This window comes from Lepidochelys olivacea (genome assembly GCF_965140295.1).
Source record: "Lepidochelys olivacea isolate rLepOli2 genome assembly, chromosome: 4".
NCBI classification, from domain to species: domain Eukaryota; kingdom Metazoa; phylum Chordata; order Testudines; family Cheloniidae; genus Lepidochelys; species Lepidochelys olivacea.
The window spans coordinates 18,282,904-18,306,993 of record NC_140414.1 but is presented as its reverse complement, the minus strand read 5'-3'; the positions used below and the strand labels follow the sequence as shown (position 1 = coordinate 18,306,993).

At 40.8% G+C, this 24,090-nt stretch overlaps 1 protein-coding gene across 1 annotated transcript in view; it reads right to left on the bottom strand.

Annotated features, from left to right (window-relative positions):
- Positions 1-24,090, bottom strand: part of ADAMTS3 (ADAM metallopeptidase with thrombospondin type 1 motif 3) — a 187,216-nt gene that overhangs the window by 98,629 nt on the left and 64,497 nt on the right. The window contains 1 exon segment of the mRNA XM_084625921.1: positions 20,783-20,939. Within this exon segment, the coding sequence (XP_084482047.1) occupies positions 20,783-20,939 (157 nt within the window).

Genomic DNA, 24,090 nt, shown 5'->3' with positions numbered 1-24,090 from the left:
AGACCTAGGATAGTGTACAAGGTTGTTGCACCCCAGCACAAGGGAAACCCCAGCTGGCTATTTAATTCAGCTCTGGCAGTGCAAAGGGGATAGAGAAAGAGCAAAGATCTGGCCCAAGGACTATCCTTTATTTTCCCACAGGAAACAGCATATTCAAGGGAAGATTCTTGTTTCAATCACAAAGGCCTCTAGATTGGGCTGCAGTTTACATAGGAAACAGTCACATAAATAAAAGTATAAAATCCACGAAAGGACAAGAAAGATAAACACAACCAGACACCCTACTCAGAGCCTCTACTCACAGCTCTGCAAAGACTCTTCCAGGGAATTTTTTTAAATGCACTGTTGATCAGATTACAGAAAGGAAAAAACAAGCAAAAAAGCCCCCTCACATTTGTTTAATTTCTTAGGGGGGAGGGAGGGAAATGAAGTGGTTAATCTTCTCCAGTCCATCTGAAGGAAATGGGATAAGAGCCACAAACCTCTCCATAACTCAACATGGAGCAGCTAGTGCAGGGGTTCTCAAACTCGGGGTCAGGACCCCTCAGGAGGTCAGGAGATTATCACATGAGGGGGAGTCATGAGCAGTCAGCCTTCACTCCAACCCCGCTTTGCCTCCAGCATTTATAATGGTGTTAAATATATAAAAACTTTTTTTTAAATTTATAAGGGGGGAGGGCGGACACACTCAGGGGCTTGCTACGTGCAAGGGGTCACCAGAACAAAAGTTTGAGAATCACTGAGCTAGTGTCTTCCTGACCACATCAAATTGACAAAGACAGACACAACATCATCACATTTCGGCTTTCCTTCTGCATTCTGAAGTAAGCACAATGACAGCGATGCCCTTGTAGCGGCAGAATCCTGCTTCCTGAGACGATGAGTCTCTCTTGTCCCACAAAGACCGCAGACTCAAACACCTTCTGATAACCTTCAGAATACTAACCATCTTGACATGATTACCCCACGTTATCAGAATACTTGAAAGAATTGTCCAGTAAGGCATTCTGGCAAAAATTGCTATTTTCATAGCAAACAACAGCTGGGTCATGCTGTTCCGCTGTCGTGTCTTACCCTTGCGTTTCAGAAAGATTTATGCACTTCTGTAACCTACAACATGGAGCTGCAGAAACAGCCCACTGGGAGCAAAATAAACTGCAGAGATGATGTTCTCACATTAGTAATTTCCATATGGATTCCTATGGGTTTGCATTGCCCAATACTGTGATATCCCACATAAGACAAAACAAGATACATTTGCTCTTACTCGTTATCAATACACAGCTTATAAAAAACAAACTGAAATGTCACAGGAATTCCAGGAGATAGCTTAGTGAAGATATGCAGATCACAGTCAGCCGTACTGTACAAGAATTCTGTGTGGCCCATCCAGCAATAAAAACTGGATTACAGATGAGGGGCCAATCTCTTAAAATACCTAAACTGCTCATCTGCCAAGTCTGAATAAGTAAATCTTAAGAACCTAGGTACAAAACAGCACAAGACTATGTGGGGAAATGGAACAGAAGTGATTTTTCTAGTGACAGACGTTAAGCACAGATTTTCAAAAGTACAAATGGAAGTAAGGTGACTATGGGAACTGGGAGCCTTTATAAAACTCCCTCTTGGCTACATTATCTGTTGCGCTATAAAATTATGTAGACAATAGCTCTGCAGGGTGAAAAAAAAATAGAAATTGCCACAGAATCACAAGTGTAGGGGTAAAATTCCATGATATTGTCATTTCTCCTAACAGATGATGCTCTCGTGCTACTATATAAACAGCTACGCCGTGTATAAGTTTTCCATAAAAACGCTGCTCCGCTGAAAATACTTGAACTGTAAAATAGAGAGTTTGACAAGAAGACTGTTTTCTCTGTGTGGTGTACATTTATATGAGACATGTATAGTATTACCACATTTTAACATTAACGCATATGATGCCCTGTAAAGATACGAACAGCTAGTCATCACCCACAATCTGCTTGAGGCGTATTTTCTTATGTTTTGGACCGCTGGTTTAGATACATTCATGTTGATAAAGAGGTTTTTTCCCCCTTCTTCTAATTTTTGTTTTCCCAGGAAGGCTCCGCACTGATACATGGTTTGTTTTTCAGCAAAGCCCTGCTTTTTGTCTTGAAGTGACTGAGGCACATGGGAGGTCAAATGACTGGCCCGAGGTTAAGGAATGAATCATTCCCTCAAGCATGATTGGAAGCTGGGATCCCCCTGACTCCCAGTCCTTTGCTGTATCACCCAGCAAACTTCAAAGCATTTTCTACTTATAAAGCTCAGAGAGCAGAGGAAATACTTCTGGCTTTCAAACAGGGGCAGTGCTTTTTTGTCCAGAACTATTTAATCTGACAGCTCAACTGCATTTATATCATCCCTCTATACAAGGCATATTAAAATAAGGAAGTACTACTCTTTGTGTACGCATATACACAATTGGAGTTGCACAGTATTGCCAACCAGAATTGTTCAAAAAAGTTAGACAACCCAAAAAATAAAATTAGCTTAAAAAAACAGTCAGGAGATTTTTAAAATATAACCAAATTATTTGCTTCCTGGTGTCTGAACTATCAGAGTATGTGCAGGCCACATTTTCAAGCCTCTCTTTACAACCACGAGGACTAGAAAGGTACTTTTTTTAAAATTTGTAATGAAAGCTGGGATTTTCATGTAATCACTTGCCTCCCAAAGCTGAGGGGCTTTAAATAAAAACACCAAACACTGCAAGACTTGCAATAAAATGACAGGAGTTGGCAAATGTGGGAACAGATTGTGACGGGCTCTTGTGCTGTGTAAGAGCCAGTCGCAATCACAGAATCTGCTACCACAGTGCAACTGGGGCACCCAGCATCCCAAAAGAAGCAGGAATGACTTGGCGGCACATGGATCTATACTCCCCTGCGCAGAACAGTGGGACACTTGGGAAGGGATTCAGCCTCTGCCATTAGCAATCCACCTACCAGGTCTTAAGAATAACCATATGAATACCACATTGGGAATTATTATGCATTAATTCCAGCAGAGTCCCCTCGAAAACAACAAGGAGTCTGGTGGCACCTTAAAGACTAACAGATGTTAATTAACCAGACTCCTTGTTGTTTTTGTTGGTACAGGCTTACACAGAGTCCCTTCAGTAACTATCAAATATTGAGAACTGGCACAGGTCAGGTGTGTGGTATACTGTGTGGTTTTGGGGGAAAAGTATGAAATCACAGTTAAGGTTTTGGAGCATACTGTGAGGAAGATCACCTATTGTGTGTACTGTTTCCTTATCAGTCGGAGGAAAAAGGAAGTTGCTAGTGACCATGTGGAATCTGTCACAGTCAGTGAAGACATGCTGTGGGAGCAACAGGGTACAGTTCAGAGGTATCCCATAACCTGGCATTTCCTTGCTTATTAGGGTTTGTGTGGGAGGGATGTCACACTTAAATCAAACTTACTCCCTTTTAAAAGGAATTTTTGTTTATGGAATATTTTAACCACCCACAATTCTTCAAATATTTTCTCCTTCCTTCCTATCTACTTTGGGAGTTTGAGGGATTTTATCAGAAACAATATTAACCCTGGAATTGCTGTTGCTGTATCTTTGTATTTGGGTTTTCACTTTTCGCCTCAGACAGATTTCTCCTTTAAGTTTTTCTACTCTGGCTGTGGGTACCTGGGGCGGGGATCATGTCTTTATCCTTGGTCTTATTTAAGAATAATTTTCCTTTGTTATTGCCAAGAATTAAAGATGACTCAAACAGATGGAGCTCCCTATTTGTATCCTGGGGAGGTAGGATTAACCTATTTGAGATGGAGATGGCATCCCAGTCTCTTTCCAACACCTTGAGTCACATCCATGCAACAGATTTTCTGGGGTTTTTTTGTAAGTTTTATTCTGCTATGAAGTCTGGATCTTCTGAGACTCCCACTGCCTTGAGTGGGAGCAGGCTGACATAGAAGAGGGAGGAGATCTTACACTTATTGACAGTTTTATTACTGGGTAGTCCAGGGGTTTCTTCTTATTAGTGTTCAGTGACGATCTATTATTATCGCCGTAGTTAAATTAAACTAGAGCTGTAACTCTGATGTGTTACATCTGATTAATCTGATCCTTTTGGAGGAATCTGGTATATAATTTGTACATGGCTTAATGTCTACAATACAGCTGGATACAGTCAGTGATGTATTCTCTGAACTGACCAGGATTCAATTCCCACCTCTGCCACCGACCTCCTAGGTGACCTAGGGCAAGTCACTTACTCTGTGCCTACCAGGAATAGGCAGGCATTTTTCAGCTCTTCTCCCCAGCAATGCACATTTATCCTTTCCTGGTGAATAGTTTACAGGATTACTGAATGTTTCCTTTTAATGTATACTCTTTGTCTTCAAAATTATTAAATTATTTTAAAAAATGAATATGAGGAGGTCTAGACTGCTTAGCCCTGTTTGTGTGTGAAAAGAAGTAGCAAAAGAGGGGACAATGTGTTCACCCATTTTGTGCCTCAGAGAGAAGCTAAACAAAATCTTGAGTCTTGTGCACGAATGGGGAGATATTCACAGCAAGAGTGATGCCAGCTTCCCCATATGGGCCGAGGAGGGCCAGGTAGGGAAGCATGCACAGAACCCTTTCATTGCAGGAATAGAAGCCAGGAGAGAGAGTACCTGATTCAAGGACTACAGAACCAGGCCTTCAAGCTTTTATCTGTGTCTCAAACTTATACTTATAAATGTAGGGCTTGGATTTTTTTACAAACCAATTTAAGGAAGGTTTTAAGACATATTTTTGGAGTGTGACCTAAAAACATGGTAAATACCATGATACCAGCAGTCATCATTAAAATATAGCTTCACTGAACTATGGCAAGTCAAGTCACCACTAAGCTGTGTTGGTTCCTGGCATATTAGTGGGGATATACTAAGTCTGTCCTTCCGGTGGATCTAATATAGGATGGCAGGGAGAGCACCATATTACCAGTCTTCCTTGGCCTAGTCTCACAGTCCACACACCTGCCCCTGACAACGGTTTTCTTTATTTCAGGTTTAGTCTTGTCTTGTTTTCTTTTCTAAGTGCTAAAAGCAAACTAAAAACTGCATGCCAAGTGCGAATCCAGAGCAAATGTGTAAAGCCCAGCAATGAATTCTTAGTGAGAAATGACAGAAACCCATAACCGCAACATACTGGGTAAGGATGCTGCATTCTTGACTTAAGTGTGTTGCTGATTGGGACTTAAGCACATGCATAACACTTCACAGCGTAAATAGTCTTCCACTGTAGTCAGCAATATTTCTACCATGCTTAAAGTTACACAAGTCCTTAAGTGCTTTGCTGGACTAGGACCTCACTGCATTTCCTTTTACCCCTATTGCTCATCTTCCCTCCCCCCGCCATACTTTCTGAATATGCTTTTTGTCAATACACATTTTCCTTCTCATGGACTTGAGGTGCGCCTATTTGGAAAATACCTCTGTTGCCAATCTTTCCTTTGATAAAGTAAATGCTAATAAAACCAAAACACTAGACTAACAACCTCATTGTATCTTGTAATAAATGTTAAACAAGGTTTACTTGTAAGTACCCTTGGAAAAATTAGATTTTTTTTATTGGTAAAAGGTCAATTTCACCATACACAAACCAACAAAACTTATTTCCATCAATAATCATCTAAATTTACGGATAGGTCAAGTAAGAAAAATGCTGCTTGAGAACTTGCTAGAGCTTTCACTTTTTGAATCTTAATGTCTACTGACAATAATTATTTGCTGACACCCCGATAATTCTGCACACACATGAAAATTTAAAATCAATTAAAAAAATTAAAATGCTTAACAATAAACATAGATATTATCCATTGAAATTATTAAAAAAGAAAGAAAGTGGAATTCTGCCAAGTCTACTTATAAACAAAGTTCTAGCAGTTCTAGATAATGGGAAAACTAAATAAATTGGATCAAAATTGTTTATAGTATGCCACAACTACAATCATAAAGAACATGTGAAAAATCATTTCATTGCACACGACACTGTGCTGTGTCCTATAAGAATCAATTATATCTTTCCATTTACTGTTACTCAGTATTAAGTGGTATGCTGTGCTGTATCCAATGTGTGTGTTCTCGAAAGACGGGCCATGAAAAATTCTGCATAGAAAGAGTTAAGCCACCTACTGGCCCAGCTATTCCTTTACGGAACATTGGTGTGCCTGAGAAGACCCAAGGCTCTCAGAAGTAAGCAATGTTTCTTCCCGTTCTTCCTACTTCTGTTCCATAGTTTCATTCCCCAGCAACCAGGAGCAACTCCCAAATCATTTCTTACTCCTACATGTTTCCCACCTGGACAAAGACATTCAACCCTACTGCCATAGCAACCACAACAACCACACAAGCACTTTTCGTTCTTTAGGGAAAATGAAAATCTTGAAAGGAAGCTGGGAGATAAAAGCTCCCAATCCCTTGTTCCTCACTGTTAGGAAGTAATTACAAAAATTACTTTAATGCAAAGCGCTTTGTGGATGAATAGGTTGTGTGCTTTAACAAAAGAGAGAAAAGACTGCAAGTGAGGGTAAAAATATGGAAATAACTTTTACGGCATTAACATGAGTTTCAAACTAAAGGTCAGAACCACCATTATTCTTATTAAAGAGAATCAGCACCCGAAAATGAATGAATCGAAGGACATATAAATCAAACCCTTTGTGAGCAGCTCAAGGAAAGGATGACCCAAAGCCCACCTCCATAAGGGTTCAAAGCTCACTGAAGTAAATGTGAATCTTATCCACTGACTTCAACAATCAGAGGAGTAGCCGTGTTAGTCTGTATCCACAAAAACAACGAGGAGTCCGGTGGCACCTTAAAGACTAACAGATTTATTTGGGCATAAGCTTTCATGGGTAAAAAACCCAATTCGTCAGATGCAGGCATAGATATACTGACACATGAAGAGAAGGGAGTTACCTTATTGGGAGCAGACCACATCTACCTTGATTGAATGGGCCCTGTCAGCAGTGGTTCTCCACTTGTGAGGTAACTCCCCTCTCTTCATGTGTGAGTATATTAATGCCTGCAACTGTATTTTTCACTCCATGCATCTGAAGAAGTGGGTCTTTTACCCACAAAAGCTTATGCCCAAATAAATCTGTTAGTCTTTAAGGTGCCTCATCGGACTCCTCATTGTTATTGATTTCAACAAGCTGTGGATCAGGTTCCTAATTCCTGAAATCTATTACTTGGATTCTGTTTTGTGAAACTACTGGTTTAGGTTCAGAAGAACTTATAAAAAAGGACTTTATGGCGAAGCATCATGGATATTTATCCTTTCTGCTTAGGTGTGACATTTTCTGAATCTTTGATTCTTGGCCTCTCTCTGTTGTTTTAATGTGGAAAACAACTAATACGCAATGAGGCTGAAAGAAAACAAATCTGCGTATGATAGAATAGGGCATGAACTTTCATTTAACCCTGAAATATGGACCTGGGAGAGTTAAATGCACAGTTAAATGCTTCCAAAAGGAAGAGGTGAATAAATTCATATATCATAGCCATGTTTGTTTGTGTTTCAATGAAGAAGAGGATATTCCTTTCACCCAATTCTGGCAGAGTGATTTTATCATTACTCTTTCAAATCTGCCAAGTCTGTAAACATTACTTTCTGTTCTCAACTGAAAAGCTATTTTGCTGTCAAAATATTAAAGATTAATAATTTGAGGTTTAAGATTTTTTTTAATGCAGCAACCTTATAAAATTCTTGTCTGCTGGTTCCTTTATCTTTTTGTGCACAGACTATGAAAACAGCTGATATTCTCTTGATATCGCTCTCTTCTTAGCTTCATATATTTTATAAATTTTGGATTAAAAAAGATTTTGGAACACCTTTCCTGACATAAAACCAAGGGCCTGACCTTGGGAGGTGCTGAGCATTCACAAACACTGACCCCAAACAACAGTTGCAAATAGTCAAGAGTCTCTTCAGATGAAGCCCTAAGTTGCTAAGAAAGTCAAGCATGCCTACACCATATCATCCTTGGACCCTTGCTATGGAAATGCCTACAGGAGTAGAAAAATCCTTCTGGAAACTCTTCTCATGGAGTTTCCAACATATATCACCTCCAAATGGAGAGCAGGTGGCCTGCAACATCTACCGAGTGTGAGGACCCACATAGTAAACAAACCCCAGTGGCACAGATTCCCCGTCATCCACAGTATGATGAATGCAGGGCCCCTCTTCTTCCCCACCGGCATGTGCTCAGTACCCCCTGGACCACTCACTAACCTGTCCGGGGGGAGAGGGGGGACAGAGAAATTTGAGCTGAAGAACACCTATTGGGTAATAGCTCATCCTGCAAGAATCTCTCTCAACTGAAGGATATATCATCCAAATACAGGATGCTTCTCATTTTAAAATATTACACTTTAACTACGTCATTGTTTTTTCATGTTAAAGCAAAGGTTGTTACACAAATCCAAAGTACTCTACATAAAGTTTTCTGTCACATAGACAACTGTTCCAACTGCATCTTTTATTTTTAAATACAATTCTACTTTATGAAAAAATCGATTTTAAGTAAAAATAATGTTTACTCCCCAAAAGGAAATCCTTCCATATCAGGAATGGCTACAGTATTGAAAAGCAAAGCAAAGTTCTCACCCATCCATGTGTGGAACTATTCTAGAGGCTTCTTGCTTGATCACTCCCAGCAGACTGATGATTGACTTTTTAGCACTACATTATACAGCAGTGTCCTTAGATGAATAAATACAGTATTTTTGGCACTCAGTCAATTTCTGAGCTGTTTATTTGATACAAGAGGGGAATCTTTATTGCAGATGTGGATTCTTGAACTGGCTTGAATTTAATACCAGGACTAAATGCTTTTAGATTTACCAACAAGATTATTATGCTACTTTCTCTCTCAGGGATATATTCACATCATGCTGTATAGGGATTTAAAAACCTGACTCCCACTGAGAATCAAGGCCCTGTCTACTGTGCACATTTCACCCAAGTATTTTAACCAGGTTGTGGCTGATTCCACAAATGGTTAGTATGGTCCTTAACTGTGTGGCTTTGTGTTTCAATCCTGTTTATGAGGGCTCTAAGATGAAGGTTTAACTAGGGTCTTTCGCTTTGTGTATCTGACAGCCTAGCCATTTTGGTGTAACTGAGTTAACGATCTTCCAATCCTCTTGGACAACATCCAGAAGTACATCAATCTACTACTCATGGCTTCAGTTGTGGAGGCAGTATGGGAAAGCTAGGTGCCTAGACTTCCCAGAATGCAACGACATGCAAACGTGGCTGTGCAGCAGGTTGGGTGTCAATGGGCAAGCACAGCTGAAAAGTGGATGAACTGAATGCTGTTCATGTCAGCCTTGTCCCATCCCGGTTACACTCAGTATAGTTCTCGCTGCAATGTAGGTGGGGGCCTGAGAGGGCTAACTTCCCATGGATCGTAGTGAAAGTGCCCCCCTTAGAATTCCTGTTCTGAAGCAGGTTTGTCAGTGGGAGCCTGTGAAGTTGTAAGGAAACCGCCTTCTGGGCTGGCAGAGAATCACAGAAATCACGATTCACACAGTAAATTCACTTTAACCACAAGACAGACCGACCAAAATGACATTTCAAATTCAGCCACTCACAGCTCATCACTTTAACTGAAGCTCTTGATGTACATATTCTATACAGTGCCCGAAAACAAAGCTCCATTAAGCTCTCTTCCAGAGACCCTCAGTGCCTGTGAAAGTCACAAGCCGCCGTTTTGCTCTCCAGTCTGATGCTTTATGGACAGTGAAGAATTCCCCTGAAGTTTTGCACTTGGTAATACACACTCCACTTTTCCTAGAGATAAATTGAGCTAGCTGAAGCCATTTTTCTTCTGGCCATTTCAGTTTTGGATACAGCCCTTTTATAAAATGGGACTTCCCAGTTCTTCAGCCTTAGCTATCAGCCTGCAGGAAAGGAAATTTCCTTCAAGGGCCCTGTTTCCTTACATGTGGATAAAGGAGTTTCTCTAGGCTGTTTTCCCTCCCTCTATTTCTCTGATAGAAAGAACTCACCTGATTTCCTGGCTCTGATCTGGCCAGTGTGTGTAGCAAGCAGCGATTCTCTTCCTAACCAGCTACTCCCCTGGGGAGCAGCCTAACCCAAAACAATGGAGACAGCAGAGTCTCTTTTTTCTTTTTTGGTTACATTTTAAAATTAATTTGTGCAGAGGGAAATCCTATCTGAGGTTTAACTAGACTAGTGAGGGGAAATAGCCCTGTTGGTCCAACAATGATTAATGACATCCATCCACTGCAGTAAAACAATGGAAGACAGTGGAAGACAGAGAATGGCTGGCCAGCTGAAAAACAGAAAACAAAGCCTTGCATAACTAGAAAGATTATCCATACAGTATCTAAGTCCATACATGTACCCACAGGTAAAGGGAGCAGGACAAAAAAGCATAGGGGGAAAGAGTTCTGTGGTGATACGGTCATATTGCTTTTCACTTTATCCCTGCAGCACACTAGGAATTCTACCTTACCACACCCAAAACATTCCTAGGAAGGAAGCTCAAGTCACAGGAACTCCATTCTGTGGCTGGAGAGAGGCAAAAGGCTAACCTCTTTGCTGTCTGTATTGTAGGCCCCCAAAATATGCCAGCTTCACTTCCCCTCAGAGAACTAATTTCTTCCTCCCATTTTACTTCTACTTAAAATAAAACCAGCTGAAGAGATATTTTGGCTAGAGACATTGAAATACACTTTTGGTCTAAGGCACCTCTCAAATGTAGAGGTGATATCCTGGCTCCACTGAAGTCAATGGCAAAACTCTGATTGACTTCAGTGCGGCCAGAATCTCATCCATAATGTTCACACACAGCAGAGAGGCCCCTGATTTGTAAAGTCGCATCTGGCAGTCCCACACGAAGTGAAATGCTCTGAGCTCAACATCTACCACTTAAGGACAAAATGCCTCAGGCAGAATTCAAACCTGGGGCCCCACAAGTCTAGATTTTTCAAAATTGATTCTTAGAACACTAAATCCTCTCTCACCCATCCATATGAAAACAAACAGTAAAGTTGTAGAGTAACGTGAACATCTTGCAATAAAATTAAATTCCAATAATCATTCAACATCAATTTTTCCAAATAAAAATAATACTTTTCATTTTTATATTCGAGGAGATCAAAGCACTTTGCAAACAATAAGCCTCTCAATACCCATATGACATACCACAGGTAAATATTATGCTACCCATTTTACAAGTGGGTAAATGGAGGCACACAGAAGTTAAATGACTTATCGAAGGTTACACAGTTGATCAGTGGCAGAGTTGGGAATGGAATCCAAGAGTACCAACTCTCAGTCCCCTACTTTATCCACTGGACATTATTGCCTTACTGCATTCAGAGGTTTTATGTTACACATGTAAGTTATTAACTGGAAAGACATATCTATCTACTGTAGGAAAAACTGTATATTTTATTACACGATCTTAGAAGCAGGTATACAAACCTTTAAAAAACTGTGTAAAGATCCATCATTATTTTGACAGCTCTTCCAAACACACTACCTCAGTAAACATAATAAAAATATTGTTCTACAAATATAACTACTAGTCACAGGTTTAGGGGTAGGAGACTCCATCTGCCTAGTATAATCAACTTTCAGATGAGTAAACAGCTTTTCAAAATGCTCAGTACAAAACTCCCACTCATTCCTCCTCAGGTGACTTGACCGCCTTAATTACAATGTCTATTACCGTAACCCAAAGCTGGTCCAATCACTTGGCACTCTACCTAATAAATAAAAATCTGCTTATAATGGATTTACCCTGGGGACATTTCAAATGACTAAGGTAAATGCCGGTACTGAGGAAGCCTATTTAATAAATTCTTACCTTTTCACAGACCTGGTAGTTTTCAGTTGCTTCTGTAAGAGTACTGTCTCATGCATTTAAAATTAACTCAAACATTCAGAAGCAATATGAACTACTCTAGATTCCAAAACATCCCGCCCCCCAACCTAGTTCAAGAAAAAAAAGCATGGACATTTTCTTTAGGGTTGAAACACTAGGTTTGTAAAGCATTGGCCCCTGAATTTGAATTTTTTTGGGGGGTGGGGGGTGTCAAGCTTTGAAAGTGAAACCAAAACATGCAATAACCTTAGAATAGGATGAGCTTGAATGATAAACTAGATGATTTAGGACTAACTGACACCAAAAGCGACAGTCCTGTGTTTGCAGTGGAGAGCTACACCGCCCCAGGGGGAGCACGGGAGATGTTGTGCACCAGAGAGGCACTCCCAGAGCTTCCGAGTTACACCCAGAGGAAAAATTTCCTACACCTCCTTGAAGAGTGCAGCATAATTCCTTCAACAGCCAGTCCCTGCTGGCTGACACAAAAGGGAGGACAGAGCCAGGACTACAACTATGCCCCCATCATCCTCTTGTTCAGCCAGTTGGTCCCAAGGGGGCAACTGAGTAGCATCCCTGATCATAGAGGTTGTGATTTTTGTTTCCCCTGACAAAGGTCACTCCTTATGCCTTCCTCTCCCATTGTGAGCTTTACCCGTGATCTAGGTAAAAAATATGCATCTTACACTGCTAAAGGCACATTGGTATGCATCTTACATTGCTTAATCAACATACAATTGCCTGACCTCCAGCTCCTTTGCACCTCTCTCCCTCCGGGTTCTGGGGGAGGTGGCTGTGACAAGAAAGCCTAGGTTGCCTCCTCTTCAAGGGAAAAGTGAAGGAGTAAAGGATTTAGCAAAGATTTTCAAAAGCAGCTAAAAGAAAAGGAGGACTTGTGGCACCTTAGAGACTAACAAATTTATCTGAGCATAAGCTTTTGTGAGCTACAGCTCACTTCATCTAAGGTGCCACAAGTCCTCCTTTTCTTTTTGCGGATACAGACTAACACGGCTACTACTCTGAAACCTGTCAAAAGCAGCTAGTGATTTTAGTTGCCCATTGGGACACCTTAGAGAGGCCTGATTTTCAGAACATGCATGCTCAGCTTTTTCTGAAAGTGAGATCCCTTCAAAGAGTCTGAAGGTGGGCCCCCAAAAATGGAGGCATCAAAATAACTGGTCACTGTTAAAGTCTTGGCCTTTGTTTATTCTCCTTTTCTCCCATTTTGACTCGAGAGAAGACTGGCTGGACAGAGGGAGCACAATCCATTCTACCAGTTGCCAATTCTCTTCCCTGCTCTAGCACAGGGATGCAGGAGAGGCACACCTGAGAATTTAAACAGGTTTGTAACTCTAAAGCATTCAGCAATTGCAGTATCTTGGGTGTTCGATAGAATTCAAAAGAAAGGGATTTACATGCAATGATCAAAATACTGTTATGTACAGCATATCATGGCACCGCTCCCCAAAGAGGCTATTCAGCGTAAATAGGAACCAGCACAGGGTATTGCTTCAAGGCTTAACATTTGTGAGCACTCTTGCACCAGTAATCTATTAGCATTACACATCATCAGTTCTCCTGTAGAAACACTTTTTGGATCGAAGGTTCCTACCTTTCTAAGAAATCTGATGATTGCATCTGAAACCCAGTGCACCTGTAGGGACTGTACAAAAGAACAGACACACAGATATATCATGTATTTATGCCTACTAGGATGAGAACACTATATAGTGACAGTTGCTAATATCATATACTCACAATCTCCTTGTGAACTTTGATTTATATAGCAGGCTATGCATTAAGCACCTTACCACTTGCCTTGTATTTACTTCATTATCAGAATAAAAACTAAAAATTTAAAATTCTATATAATATAAATACAATGCTGTTTGCACTGTATCAGGTCTGGCAATTTATTTTAAGACATTTATGCTTGAATCTTGTCCCCCTTCTCCCGAAATCAGTGGGCATTTTGCTACGGACTTTAGTAGGGTCAGTGTTTTACCTTCGGTCTCTTGATAGGTTCTAGGGATACACTATTCTAAATGGTAAACTTAAAGCTATTATCATGACAGCTGTTTTATGTTTAATCACCGGCACCTTAGTTAATCATTCACCCATCAGCTGGATATTCTCTAACACCAGGGTGGGGGGGGGGGTGGTTGTTTCCACAGGACTTTGAAAAAATTTTAAAAAAAATTATTCTGTTTTTTTTTAAAGCAGATTTGATATTATTTTCTTAGATTCTCTTAATCTAAAGGGTTTTAATTTTCATTACTTTTCCAAAATGGACAAATGTTCACATTTTGGAATACAGATTTTGGGGGGTGGAGGTAAGAGGTCTGAGGAGGTTTTAAAATGATAAGTTTTCAGTTGAAAATATCCTTCCATGTGAGCAAAGATGGCCATGCAAAATCCAAACCAGAAAATACCCCCATCAATGGACAGTCTTCATTTTTTGCCAATAGTTTCCATAGAAAACTATCAAAAGTTATTTAAAAAATTTAAAAAGTCTTTAAAATTAGAAAAATGTTGACCAGCCCTCCCAGTATCTTTTTTTTTTAAGCTGTAACATTGCATATTTTACTACAAACATGTTTATTGCACGCTTGCTTAGTAGCTTTTATTTTGAACTTTTTATATGGTTAGGGAAGTTGTATCATCTTTAGACCAAAAAAAAAAAAAAAAAAAAAAGTGTGGTAATTCGTCCCACAAAACCAACCGGTGGGAATGCATGTATGTTAAAGGTTGAATTCTGCCTTCGGATGGGTAGATCTGAGAAGCTTTTAAGGAAGTCAGTGGGAAATGTGCATGCAGATCTTCGGGTAGAATTTGGCCATTACAGTTTAACTCCACACTACAGTCTCTTAGGCCCATTTCAAAGTTGGGGGCCTAAAGTGAGACCATCGCTGAAATAGAGAGCAGCCTGGTTTCACAATGAACATACTGAGCGCCAGCAGTTCCAAGTGCAGGAAAAATCAGGCTACTTTTACATCAGTGCCTAAGCTTAAGCATTCAACTTTGAAAATGTGTTCATAACCTCAAACTTAGCAAGTTAGCCACCAATAATGTACCTTCCAGTTCTCTCTGATGAGCCATAAGAAACAATGTCAACGCAACTCCCAAATGCTGCGAAGTACCCCTGTAAAATCAGACGTCCAGCAGGATTAACAGTGCTTTTCATATGGCTGGACTTGGCAGCTTTTATGACAAGAGCATCTTCATCTTATGTATCAAACAGAGTGCGGTTCCTCACAGGGAACACACTGGTGTATCTTGCTTTATTATATATGAGAGTGAATTTTACACAACATTCTCCCCAGTTTTTATAATAATTTGACTAACAACAACAGTGACCTAAATAAATTTCAGAGTAGCAGCCATGTTAGTCTGTATCTGAAAAAAGAAAAGGAGTACTTGTGGCACCTTAGAGAAACCTCACGAAAGCTTATGCTCAAATAAATTTGTTAGTCTCTAAGGTGCCACAAGTACTCCTTTTCTTTTTGCTAAATAAATTTATAATTCTTGCATTGTTTAAGCTACACTTATTTCAGAAATCTCAGGATCTTGTCTGCTTTGGATAAACATGTAGATATGTTCCTAATTAGTTAATAGACTTTACTCCTGAGTTCTTTGATCAGAGTGAATCTTTGATCAAAGAATCTAAGGTTGAGGGAAAATTTCTATGCCTCTGTTTGTAATATATTGCTAAATTTCCACTTTACTTTACATAATGACCTTAATGCAAGTGATTCTTAAACTCTCAAATGTATGCTAAAAGTTTTGTATTGTGAAATGAGTTATCTGAATACACTTTCTGCTAACAATGGTATATTCACAATACACTTAGGACAGAGTGTCTGGTATGTTAACCCACCACATGGTTCATTTGATATATAGTCGACTCCTAGGCAGGATGGAACAAATTCAGACCCACTGTCAGGAGTGCACCTCCACTGGCTTCAACAGAGTTGCAGCAAGCTGAATTTAACTTTAAGAAAGCCTGCTGGCAGGTATGAGCAGGATTAAAGAAAAAAACAGCTCCAACAGATATCAGGAAAATGATAATAAAACTTTATATTTTTCTATGTGTACACTCAGCCAAGGTAAAACCTAACAACAGAAGTAAAGAATTAGAGAAGATAAGACTATAGTAGAATTATTCTTTATTTCATTAGGGGATCTTCTAATTGAAAAGGAATGAAAACCAAATCACGCACAGCATACACCAAAGGACTAAGAGACAGAAGTTAGCCAAACTCCAGCAGACTTTTTCACAAATTTACAAGAGGGATCCCAGTGAGAGGAAAGTTGCTTACATCACAATACTGTGAACAGGTGGGCCATGAGACACATCTGGAAATGACAGGCCGCTTGAAGTTCAGTTGTGGGGGAAAAGTCTTTCTAAATATTTTGAGAGATCTACTCTGAGGAAAGACCAGGAAAGTCAAGTCGATTAAAACAATCAACATGTCTACAGCAGTCTCACAATCTTGCACGCATGAGATACTGTTTCAAGATATTACTGCAAGGCTCAGTAAGTGGGTTGATATTTTCTTCTTATGCTTTGACTGTTGAAGAGTAGAAGGCCAAGTTTACACTGAAAATGAACAAAATTGTAGGGCAGGAAAGGAAGCAAACCTTACCAAGTATAAACTGCCTAATAGAGGTAATTAAGGGTAGTTATAAATACAACGTCAAGCTAAGAGGATGCTGTTAAAGGGACACTGTCAAGATTGACAGACTTGCAATTAGACTTACTGGCATGTAGGCAAGTCTGTACCTCAGATAGTCCTTTTGGTGCTGTCTACCAACCCATAAAAAAGAAACTGACTGGCAGAACCAAGGTAACAGCATGACACATCCGTATACAGGCAAAAATAATCCCCACACTCCATGTTGGCTCATCTTGAAGACTAGTTGAGATTTGATGCATGCAGGCTGCAGTTTGGAGGGGATGGTAGTGTTTTCACTATCAAGGGAACTTTATTTTAATAATTGGGATAGGGAATTATATTTCCTGGATCCATTATATTTAAAGAAATGCTTATTACGGGCTGCTACGATAAAAGTGTCCTTTTACAAATAACATATGTAGGAAATATAAACTCCTCCAATATACCACAATGAATGACTGTATGCTCTCTTGAAAAAAATCGCTGCTCGATCATATTCTGGCAGCACTGAAGAGCTTGCTACTAAAAATGGTTGCAAATGTTCATTAAAAATATTTTGGGTCCCCCCAAATTAAAAATTTGAAATTCAAAAAATGTTGACAAGCTCTAGTTGAAACAGTACAGTATGATACTAAGTGGCAAATAGAGTTGAAGCATTTTAGTGTTATTAAATAATGGATTTAAAATTATGGTACTAAAGGGGGAAATATTTTGCAGATGACATCATAAGAAACAAAAAAATAAGGTACAAAAAGGTATACATCCTAAAAAAAAAAAAAAAGTCAAAACATGTATTAGAAAGTGACACAGAGCACAACAAGATCTTCTAAATTGAAAGGTTTTGCACCATCCAAGAGGTGATAAAGACAATGTATACGGTACACCAAGAAGGAATCTCTGCCCGAGTGATCAGTATGTATAGATTCTGAGTACCACCATGAAAGAGGTTTTATTTGTTTTGGTTTTTTTGTTAGGAAAGGACCAAAATATGGGACCCAGAACCTCCATGGCACACTGATGTTGAGAATGTCATGATCCAGCAAGGCTCCATGGTCTTCTCATTTCCAGAGAGAGACCACCACACTGCACTCAGCTGTTTATCGCCAAGGTTAGATTCGGCTGGAACCTCTTCCATGCTGCCTTAGGCCTAGTCTACACTGAGGTGGGGGATTGATCTAAGTTATGCAACTTCAGCTACGTGAATAACATAGCTGAAGTCGACGTACTTAGATCTACTTACCGCCGTGTCATCACAGCGGTAAGTCAACTGCTGACACCCCCCTGTCAACTCTGCCTGCACCTCTCGCTCCAGTGGAGTACCGGAGTCAACGGGAGAGCACTTGGCGGTCGATTTACCGCGTCTTCACTAGATGTGATAAATCGACCCCCACTGGATCGATCACTCCGGAGGTAAGTGTAGACATGCCCTAAGTCTCCAGATCGTAAGTTTTCATTTTAAACAGAAAGGCAGTCTCAAGCTGTTATGGTGGGTGACAGGCTCAAAAACAATGAGCTGAGTGTAATTGCTACAGTGATGTCTGCCTGTGTTTTCAGAACCTGAAACAATCGTTGAGAGGTGTGACCTGCTCCCTTCATCTCCCTGGGCACTATCTCAAGGTACCCAATGACAACCACTTTGGCTTTTAAAGTATTATCTGTTTCTTGGATCATAAAGACTTGTAAGAAAAGGAATGGGAACAATCATTTTATGAAGGGAGGATCATACTGTGAAGAGCTGCAGACGCTATTGTAAGAGGTGGCAGGTTCTGGCAGCACAAGTCAGTGGGCTTGGGAGTACCACCACTTTCCCCCAGTTCCCAGTCAAGGAGGACTCAAACTCAAGGAGCCTAACAGAGCCTTGGCGCCCCCAAGGGGAACCAAGCGCAAGAAGCTCAGTGGAACATGACAGCCTCACTGAGGGGAAGAGAAGCATGAGGAGCTCAGTACAGCCCACATGTGCATTCAGACCCTGCTGAGGAGAAGCGAAGTTCAATCAATGCAGATAGCACACGTGGTCATGTTTTGAACATCTGTGCAATCCACTGTGTGTGCCATCTCATGTGGGCAGTGCTTATGTTGTGGGCGAAGCTTGGAAGAGCACTTTCTCTCCCCACCATGTCTGACCCCTAGATCCTACTTACACAATTGCCCAACTTTTCCCCTCCACTTCCTATGGGAGTAGGTTTTCATTCCTCCCCAGCTGGGGACTGGGGCTGCTGAGAAGTTCTGAACATACCAAGTAGGAACTTCACTGGGGGGGGAGAGAAAGGGATAGTGGTTTTCCCTGTCTGACTGACACCCAGCTAGAGGAATCTTAAGTTAGGTAACTCCATCACCACCATCTGGCAGTCAGAAAGGAGGCTGCAGTACCTCACTCCCTGTTGTCCCTCACTGCCTCCAAATGAAGCAACCAATTTTCCAGTCTATTTAAAGCAGAGGAACCCCAGTCTCTATCCCCATTTCCCCTCCCCTGGCAGCAGCTGCATGGAGTGGAGTTTACCGCTCTCCTAAGCTTGCAACAACCTGAGCTGGCACAGGACTTGCATGGATCAAGGCTAGCACCCTAAGAAGGCTGCTTGGAGACTGCAATGCTGAGCTTGTTTCCAAAAGCTCACCAGACCAGATCCAGCTGCTCCGCAGCTTGCTCCTTTTATCATCAAGTATGCATTGGCTCTGACCCTCTTCAGATTCAGTCAGACTGGTTTGCAAATAGGTTACAATACAATAAGGTGCTGCTGAGCCCAATACTTCTGTGTAACTCAGCCTGTAATGCTTGCTAAGAGGTAAGGTGCTGTTCAACTTGGTAGAAACTAGCTGGGCTTAGGTATAAAGCTGCTATCTTTTGGAGAGAAGCTGCCAACCCAAAATGGACAATTTAAATCTGTGATGACTTGCTGTGGAGTAATGTTTGTTTTCTGCCTACCAAAGATTTTACCTACCTTGGTGTTTCCATTTCCATAAACAGTACCTCTCAAGGCTTGATTAACTGCAACCACAGATTTATGCCTTATTATTGGGGCAGGAGTGCACAGACAATTGGCGGAGGGTGGAAAACTGAAAGATGGTGGGGAGAAAAGTTAGAGCACTGAAGAGGGAAAAAGTTTTTCTACACTTCAATAAGAAAACCTGTGGTGTCAAAATGAAAATAAGAATCTCTTGACGTTTTCAAGGGGGTCAGTTTGAGATCACCACGACCCTCCCATTCAGCCCATGAACATGTATTCCATTGCTTGACATTTCAACAACCAGTGGCTTAGAGCAGCGGGTCTCATCCTTTCCATACTTTACCACCACCCAACTTACAACAGGAAAATGTCTGGGCCCTCCCACCTTCCTCTAAACATGAAGAGAAAGAGTAGGGTCACAACCCCTTGAAACCTGTTCTCAGGTTGAGAAGCCCTGGATTAGACAGTTCACGAATATCAAAAAGCTGTTTCTCTGATGCATTTGAAAAACAAAAGCCTTTTTTAAAATCTCTCACCCTGTGCTGCCCCTCAACGTGTCCAGCCTTATTTGAAGAAAAGTTGCTATTTGCTCCTCTATGTCTTGGGCCCTCAAGCATTTGTAAAAAGTTAGAGAAAAGAAAGTCTAACAGACAAGACTGCACAATAATTATTTTCAGATGGACCAACCACATTGGCTTGAAAACTGAGGGCAACTCTTGGCTATGTCAAAATGTATCCTATCAAACCAATTATTTTGAAATTGCGTTAATCACATTCAGTAGACAAGGGCTTAAAAAATCACAGCCATTTGTACAACATAGCTATTACTGGGAAAAGAAACAAAACCCCAGAAGTTTAAACAAAAGTTGTGTAAGCTGTGTGTGATATTAAATTCATGTGAGTGAGCATTTCTAGTTACATGAAATATCCCACAATATCTTCTCAAATTATGTAGAGCTCATTGTTGCTTCCACTAAAGTCAATAGGAATTCTGCCATTGACTTTAATGAGAGCAGGATCAGGCTTCTAAAGAGCTAAGTATTTTGCAACATTTAAAAAAAAAAAATCATGGCCAAGTTCTGCTCTCAGATATGCACGAACACCTGTTGTTGTCATCAGGGCACACTGTGTATATGTAACCAAGGAAAGATTTCAGTGACACATTATTTTATTTTTCATCTATCTTAGTCAAAATTGCCTTTTTCAAAGGCTAATGGAAGAAGCTACAGCTATCTGGAATAGATTTCTAAGCAACCATGGACATCTGCTGTACCTTCCGTATGGAAGTCTAGGAGCATGTCGCCGGGATCTTGTGTTACAGCTGATCTCCTGTAGACCACGTGAATTCTTCCTCTCTCTTCTTCCATTTGTTTGCCTCTTTCCAAAGGTTCAATGAAATATTCATCTTTATCAGTTCTTATCATTCCAGCCTGGTGAGGAGGGAGGAGAGGAAGAGCACAAAGTATGTCAAAAATCCATTTTCCTGACTCGATACATTGATAAGCTTCTACTGACATTTTAAAGATGTGTGAAAAGTACAACAGCCAGCAGCTGACCGTAACACAGGCAGATTACTTCACAGTAAAATAAAATCAGTTAGGTTTTTTTTTTTATTTGGGCTTTACACAGGACCCAGAATATTTCTAGCTACAGAACATTTTGACCTGTGCATAGACTAGCTCTCATAGGCATTAATGGGAGTCATACATATGTAAAACACACACACACACTCCCAACAAAATACATGCCTCAGGCACAAGTTTTATAGGAATTCTAGCATTTGTATGTAATGAGTAAAACTGATATTTTAATTAGCTATTAATACAGATATTTATGACTTGAGGAATGCAGTGCCGGGTGTCTTCCATTTGTCTGTGCTCAGCGTCCCACAGGAACTGCTCAACACCTTACAGAACTGGGCCTTAATTTTACTGGTCTACAGTCACCTGGGCACTCCCCCTAAACAACTGCATGCCATTCAACCCTCTAATTATTGATCCCTGTGGATTAACAGGTCATTCAAACCCCTCTCTCTGCACCTTTCTCTTGGGAGGGCTGTGAACTGGACTTTACAGATGTACAGGTTAACTCTACTTTCACTGACACTGGTATTAACTGGGACTAAACTCACTGGAATAAGTTACATCAGCATAAAACAGGCAGGTAGGAGTGAAAGGAGACTCAGGTTTATGATCATGTGGCAAAATGTCATCTTCCGATAACTTGAATGTAAATCACAGCAAGCAATGGAGAGAGAATTAAGCAGTGTAATCAAGGGGAAGACCGTCTTAAAAAAAATCCTCTTAGGGGGAAAAAAAAGAAAAAGCTTTCATACTTCCTTTAACTCAGAGCACAGCAGCCTGCATTCTGTGTGGCAGAGTGACTGGCCATGTGCAGACTATTTGGAGATACCAGTGAAAAAAACAAAGGGATATTCTATTTTGAGCAATCTGCCACCTACTTTTAAAGGCATAATATGAACACCTATATACAAACGTATGTACCAGGCAAGAAAGGGACTAGAAACAATCATTATGCAACCACTCTTTCTGTAATGTTGCTCAATATTCTCTCCCCTATGGTATGATTTAGTCACTTTGCATCCAAGTATCTGAGTTACACAGAGACATCCAAATGTGGGAATATTGGGCAGGCCGTGCACCTCTCCTTCCAAGTGCAGAGGGGGTTCTCTGCCCCTGGATCATAGTGCTTCCTTGGGGAGTGAGGGGTAGAGTGCAAGACAGCCACGTCAGCAGCACCATCTCCCCTCCCAACTGAACTCAGCCCAGGCCTCTCCATGTGGGCTGCATTTGCTGTGGGGGATAGGCTCCAGACTAGTCAGGGTTCAGGTGGCAGGATGAGAGAGTTAGGAAAAGAATACAGGGAATACAGCCCCAAGTACAATCTTTTTTGCACAGCTTGTCGAGCATCCCTCGGAGCTGCTGGGGCTGGTATGTGCGTGACAGGCAAACCCCTAGCTGCATTTCTGAGAGCTCCCCTCTACAAGTAAAGCCCCAAATGCTAGGCTTGCACAGAAATGTACAGATAAGTACAGAAGCAAACAAGCAGCTGAGCAGAATCTCTTATATTATTTCCCAATCAGTCAACATGGTGCAGCCTTCTTCATCAACTCCAGATATCAGATTAGGATGAAGCGCAACCCAGTATATAAACGTGTAACATTGCTGTGATCCAACCATAAAGTCACAAAGCTATACATCGCTAAGTGTCACATCAGAGTGCAAGAGGAAAGGCATGGTGGCATTCCTAAAATGGTAGAAATAAGCGTTGTCTGAGGCTAACACCTGAGTACGGGTCCCCCCTAGAAAAAGAAATATAGTGTGACAAAGCCTTTCACCAGTAAGACATTTCAAACTCTCACGCTGACTAACATGCATTTATTTCAATGCATTATCCTTCTTCTCCTCTCTTTTCAGAAACCAAATAAATTCAGGGCAAAAGAGCTTTTCAATGTAACATTCTAGCAGACGATTTAAATGCATGTAAGCCATGAATTTCAAAGTTATGGCCCTGCCTGTAACCACACTGTACATATACTGTGTGGAATAAGATGAGATTTAGTGCCAGACTTTCGAAAGTGCTCAACACCCACAACTGGGTCCAGATACTCAAAAGATCCTGGTGCATCGAATGGGAGCTGCTGGAAGCTGAACTCATAATCTGGGCTGAGCGCCTAACCCCTGGTCCAAGCTGGGCAAAAGGGCCAGAGCAGCATCAAGAGGCTACAAAAGCCCTAGGTCCCACCAGGGATCTGCTTACAAGGCCTGGTGTGAGAAGTGCATCAGGGCTGGTACATGCATTGAAGATTCTGGATCCCAGGAAGCTTTAAGTTAGACAAGCCTCAGGGAGTTACATCAGGTGTCTCTTCAGCCGCTGGGGCGGCACAGTATTGGGAAGGCTCAAAGGCAGCCCCTCCACATCTGTCCCCATGCAGGTCTGCAAAATCACTGAGTTCCAACACACACCAAAGCTTTGCATTTCAATTCTGAATCATAACTACACTATGTGTTTTCTGTACAAAATAGAAAAAATTATTTCAACTCAGTCTCAATATGTCAGATGTAAATGAACTGTGAAGGTTTAAAATGAAAAAGTTACAAATTTGAGAAGTCATCAAAAAAATTCCCTCAAAGTGTCATGAACACTTTATCACCCACCACAGCTTTTTTCCTTAGAATTTGAAAAATGGGAGGTGTACTGAAAAGTAGCATTCTTATATCCATAAGAATGTATAGCATGCTGGATCTGCTACTTGGTTATCACTGCTATACCTTGACATCAGTGGGTTTGCCTTTAAACAGCAATAAGTACTGTCTAAGGTCACCAACCCTCCAGGATTGTCTTGGAGTCTCCAGGAATTAAAGATTAATCTTTAATTAAAGAGGTCATGTGATGAAACCTCCAGGAATACATCCAATCAAAACTGGCAACCCTTGTGTGCAGTAGTATCAGGATTGGACCCTACGTTATAAATTATTAGAGAGAAATGTCTAAAGGAAATGAAAGGGGATATCAATTACAATCATCAATAAAACTTACCTGAAATATCTATGATTTCCA